Source organism: Vipera berus (genome assembly GCF_964194415.1).
Source record: "Vipera berus genome assembly, chromosome: Z".
Taxonomy (NCBI): Eukaryota; Metazoa; Chordata; class Lepidosauria; order Squamata; family Viperidae; genus Vipera; species Vipera berus.
In genome coordinates this window covers 104,450,662-104,456,450 of record NC_138205.1, presented here as the reverse complement: position 1 = coordinate 104,456,450, position 5,789 = coordinate 104,450,662, and the positions used below count along the sequence as shown (strand labels likewise).

At 46.1% G+C, this 5,789-nt stretch overlaps 1 protein-coding gene across 1 annotated transcript; it reads left to right on the top strand.

The window, feature by feature from the left end:
* Positions 1-328: 328 nt before the first annotated feature.
* PTF1A (pancreas associated transcription factor 1a) lies at positions 329-2,284 on the top strand (the record flags this gene model as incomplete). The annotated part of the gene is made up of 2 exons (XM_081345415.1): positions 329-998; positions 2,082-2,284. 2 exons carry the CDS (start codon positions 329-331, stop codon positions 2,282-2,284), a joined length of 873 nt encoding a protein of 290 aa, XP_081201541.1.
* Positions 2,285-5,789: the final 3,505 nt, after the last annotated feature.

The following is a 5,789-nucleotide window of genomic DNA, read 5'->3' as shown; positions in this document are numbered from 1 at the left end:
GCCTAGGTGTATGCTCCCCTCCCGCTCCCCCTTGACCATGGGAGGTCCTCCACTGAGCCCTGATTGGCTGGCGATGTTGGTTAATGGCACGCGCCTCCGGTTGTACTTATAAGAATCCTCGCGTGCCGGCCCTCAGTGCCTATAAGTCTGCAGCCCCCGTCGGGGAGAGAGAACGCGCGCAAATACGCAGAAGGGAGCAGTAGCAAATCGCAGCGCCGCAGGAGCCAAAGGCGGAGGCGGGGGGTGGGCAAAGAAAGAAAAGGCAGCGACTCACCCACAACTGGCTTCCCGTTACGCCTTTTCCCAGCCACATTCTTGCAGATCCGGCATGGAATCGGTACTACTGGAACACTTCCCTGCTGGGCTGGACTCCTTCTCCTCAGAATCTTATTTTGATGATGAGGAATTTTTCACCGATCAGTCTTCCCGCGACCCTCTGGAAGGTGACGAACTCCTGGATGCCGAGGTGGGCTTCCTGAGCCCGCCGTTCCATGAGTGTTACCGCAGCGACGGGGCTGGCGGTGGCTCAGGGTCTGAAAATGTGCTGGAAGGCTCTCTGTGCTGTGAAGCGGATCCAGGTAATTTCTCTATGCCCTTTTCCTCGCCGTCGTCGGCCAGTTTCACCTATGAGTGCTGTGAACTGGCGGCATCGCCCAGGGGCAGCCTCAAGGCTTTGAGTGCAGCGGCGGCGGCAGCAGCAGCAGCGCGGCGGCGGCGGCGGGTGCGTTCCGAGGCTGAGTTGCAGCAACTGAGGCAGGCGGCTAATGTGCGCGAGCGGCGGCGGATGCAGTCCATCAACGACGCCTTCGAGGGGCTACGCTCTCATATCCCCACGCTGCCTTACGAGAAGCGTCTCTCCAAGGTGGACACTCTGCGCCTGGCCATCGGCTACATCAACTTTCTCAGCGAGCTGGTCCAGTCCGACTTACCTCTGCGCAGCGCTGGCAGCCAGAGCCCATGCCAACCCAAGAAGGTTATCATCTGCCACCGGGGCACAAGTAAGTGCAGGGTGAGCTTCCCATCCCGGTCAAGCGCGCTCCAAATGAAGAGAGAGGGAGACTCCTTGGCCACAGTGGCTTCGGTGCGGCTGTAGAAACCTTGCAGACGGCCGTCCTCAAGCTCACGCGCCCTGCTCGCCCTGCTAAATTCATTCCCATCACCCAAGCAGTGAGAGATCGTCGCAGCCCGAAACCTTGCTTTGAAACTCCCCGACTTGGCGCACAAAATGGGTATCCAATAGCATTCCATTCGCGCTCGGATTTTTTCATGGACGTGTCTGTCGGTGGCTGTTATTACTGCTGCTACCCACAAGTGTATGCACGAGCACACACGGAAACTTTATCCTTTCCTTTGTTTGCTAGTGAAATGTGCTTGCACCGACTCAAAGGCGATCCTTAGCCGGGGGTAAACCCTAAAAGGATACACTCATTCGAGGCGGAATTTAAATTGTAAGGAGCCACGTATTTTGCATGAATCTGTAGATTGTTTGCATCCAAATCAGTGCACCACTGATAGACTATTATTCTTGAAACCCCGCAATACACATAAGTATTCTTCACGTCTGCATGCATTCAAAAGAAGTTGTGATCCAAATTAGGGTGTTCCTTAGATAATCTCTGCAGAAGCCCTTGCCCATGAATAGTGTGCTACCTCTGCTTATCCATCTTAATGTCCTCCAGATTTTGGTTTTCCAAATACCTAGCCAGCATGGCTGTAACAGAGATTAGTCCAACACATTTGAAGAGCAGCCAAAAATAAGGCTATTCTTTAGCTATGGAGAGAAGCTGCTTTCTCCCTAGTACCATGCTGGTTTAATGCAAGTATTAAATTCCTTAAATTGATAGACTATCCAACAGGTAGATGAAATGGTGAGTGAGCTTAAGACTGCATTATATACTCAGCAAATGATGCCACAGTTAGCTGAGTCCTTGTTACAGGTGTGGCAGAAAGTGGGAAGTCTCCGTTACTTATTTGGAAAATTTATATCGCCATCTACTTGCTCACAGCATGTTTATTATTCTAGTATGGTGAGAATATTCAGTCTAATGCTCTTCTTCTTCCTTGGCTTATCTTCCTTCCAGGATCACCTTCTCCAAGTGACCCAGATTACGGACTTCCTCCTCTTGCTGGGCATTCACTCTCTTGGACTGATGAAAAACAACTCAAGGAACAAAACATTATTAGAACTGCTAAAGTCTGGACTCCAGAAGACCCCAGGAAGTTAAACAGCAAATCATCTGTGAACAACATTGAAAATGAGCCCCCTTTTGATTTCATATCATAACATGAGAACATTATTCCATTAAAAATATCAATATTTTTGCCAGCATATAGTTGTATGAGTTCTCGGTTCTGAGCTTGGTTGGTTGTTTGCAGACATTTCATTACCTGATTAGGTAACAATGTGAACCTAGTTGAGTAATGAAACATCTGCAAGCAAACAACTGAACTTAGCAGAAAGAAATCCAATCCTGGGCTACCTGTACTCTCCTTTATTGGAACATTTTTGTTTAATAACACATATTTTCAAAGTTATTTTACAATACAAAAAAGTATTCTAAGGGCAATCACCTTTTTTCCTATTTATTATTAACAGCTGGGGGGGGAATGGAGCTATCTTTTTTGAATGTATAATTTATATAATTTATCCTAATGTTAAAATATGCAATACTTGTAGATTCATTCACCAGCACCTTTGGCAAAATTGTTTTGTTAGAAAGGAAAATACTTCCCAAGAAATGTGAACATAATATATTATCACTTGTTGAATATGTTAATTATATTAAAATATTAGTAAACTTCAATTAAAATGAATTTATTTGGAGGAGGATCTATTCTCAGGTAGAACTTTGGATTAAATTGTTTATAAAATGCAGGAAATTTCTACAGATACAGGAGATGTCTTGATGCAGGATTCAGCAAATAAACTCTGCTAATAAATTTATTCAGCTAATAAATCTGTTGTTTAAAGACCATCCCTCTTATTGATTCTGTGCTGCAAAATCTTAATCCTATATTACTGTATGGAGAAACCCAATACCTTCCAGATGTATAAGGATTATAGTTCCCAAAACCCCTAGTTAACTGCCAACTATGGAACTTTAAATCACATATCCATGCTTTTCGGGATTAAACCTTTTGCTAGGAAATCCTTTAGGTGAAAAACTCTTGTGGTTTCATTTGATTTGTGATAAAAACTGGTAACTACACTGAAATATTCCAATCAGCTTTTCACTTCAAAAACAAGTTACAGGTGGTATAAAGTTGGGTGACATCCAATGGACAAGGCTGTAATCCAGATTTGCTAGTTCACTAAAGGATATTTCTTTGTGTGAGAAAGTTTGTTTCCTTATAGCAGCAGCCCCTTTTACTACTGGTATTTTCTTGAATGTTGCTTAGCTAATGCTTCTAATGGGTTTGTAAAGTCACTGGAGGCTTAGGATGAGAAGTATTTCATTGGGCCACTTATCAATATCTAGCACAGAAACAAATCAGCTTCCGTCATCATCCATCATGAAAACCAGCATGTCCTAACTCATGTAGTGAGTTAATGCAACAAGTTTATCAGAAGAGGGGGGGGGGCTCTACTTCACTGAGTGACTTCAAGAAGACATTGTAAAGCTGTGTGTTGAGGGCTGCCTATTTATAGACCACTAGCAGATAGCAAAAGGTTGAGCTACATGAGGTTCGTTATCCTTTAAGGTGTTTTTTTTTGCAATTATCTCTTGGAATCATGTAATATTGATGTCCCATGCTTTAAATACTAGGCAACTGGGAACTGGGAATTTATCCGTAAATACATGAGGCTCTGAAGAAATCAAGTCTGCAGAGTGGGTGCCAGCAGTATTTTTCCTGTGACACATTTGGTGAGAATTTGTCCTTTTTATTAGTTAGATATTCCACCTGATTATTTTAGAGAAAATGTCTTTACTGTAGTCCCTTTTAATCTTTACATTCTATGAATTTATTTTTTTAAAAGCTATTTTTATTATTGTAGTAGAGATGATTCTGCATATCCACATATGTTCATGGGAAGGAAAGAGAAACGTCACGTCTTTCTAAGAATTTCACAGGATACTCTTCAAAAGTATGTGTTCATTCAGGTTTTGTGAAGCGGATAGCTAAAAATAAGGCTACTCCTATTTCTAAAAATATAATTGCAAACAGCAACGGCAACATCATCAGCACCTTCAACACTTTCAGGAACAGGTGAAAAACAGGCCGCTATACTACTGGGGACTTGAATCCCTATGGCCAGATTCAGTCTTAAATATACTACTAGGGACTTGAATTCCTGTGGCCAGATTCAGTCTTAAATGTAAATGAACCAAACAGCTTTTTATAGGATTCTCTGTAAGCTTCAGCTTACCAGTGTATAACTTAGTTATAAAGGCAATATACCTTACAACCTTGTTAGTGAAATCCGTAGCTGTCCTAGAAACACAGGAAAACATAACGACATGCAAAGTATTTTCCAGCACAGGTAGCCCTAATTTCTCTGCTATATTTCCTATCCCAAATTCCACCACAGTGTGTGTATGGGGGAATTGTAGGAGGGCCGCTCTCCTGAAAAGTAATCCTGGCATGGATTAGATACAGTCCGAAAAGTAACCCACCCCCCTTCCCCCTGCAAACAGGATAGCCCCATCTGAGACCACGACCCTGCATTGAATGGAAATCTAGTTTGCGAAATGGATCGATCTAGCGAGGAGGCTGAACTGAGCAGGCACAGTGGGAGTTCCCAGGGTCGGAGGTGTGTAGTTTAGAGCTAGTTCCACACCCCACGGCGAGGGCCGCAAAGGCGGTGGGGACTTCTGGCTGCCCCGAGGCTGCTTCAGCCGCTTCTGCTTCCGCGGCTGGCGAAGGCCGCAGGTGCGGATTTTCCCATGTTAGACGCCATGGATCGGCGGGAGAAGCCCAGCTGCCTAGCCCGGCTCTCGTGTGTCTGATCCAGCGCTGCTTTTGCTGCTCCTACCCGGGGGAGGGGAGAGGCAGGCGAATGGGAACCGCGGTCAGTCCTCGGAGCCCCAAAACAACTAATGACCCCTTGCTACGCCGGCACTTTCGGAAAGCAACAGGAACTCATCACCCGCTCGGGTAGGCTAATTGCATTAACCTAGATAGGCTGGCAAAGTGGCCATGTCTCCCGTCTGGCACCATCGCTTCAAAGGGCAATTAGCCAGATTTCAGTTCCTTTGCCCTCCGTGGGCGATCTGGGATGGCGGGAAGAGGAGCAGGGCCGCCCCCGCCCCCGCCTACCCCCACGGGAAAAGGAGCAGGGGAAACCCACTGGCAACATTACGAAACTGTCGAGGGCCTCGAAGGGAAAGCTGGGGGCGAAAGCGGAGGTTTGAATAGCCCAGCTACAATTCGACGATCCGGTATTAGGATCTCATTAAACACGGAATGGCTCCTTGGCACAAACGCTTCCAGGAGGCATGTAATTTCATTACGCTCATTAGAAAGTCAAATGGTCGCTAGATTCGAACGCCTTGATACTAAGCGGTGAAAGGCCCTTTACTATGGCCGGGTGTGTGTGTGCGTGTGGGGTATTTGCTGATGGCTCTGCACCATCCCAACACTACAGCATTGTTACGGGACGTCCTCTCTTCCACGGCATCACTTGCGGGTGTGAGGGGGCGCGCGCGGGTGAAGGCTTGCGTGCGTTTTGTCATTCAGGGATGGCCTCGTCATATCCTTAAATCTAGCGCAGATCAAGCGGAAGAGCTGGGCTGCTCAGGGTCTCTATCATGTGACTCCTCTGGTTTGACTTGACAAGTCCTTTTAAT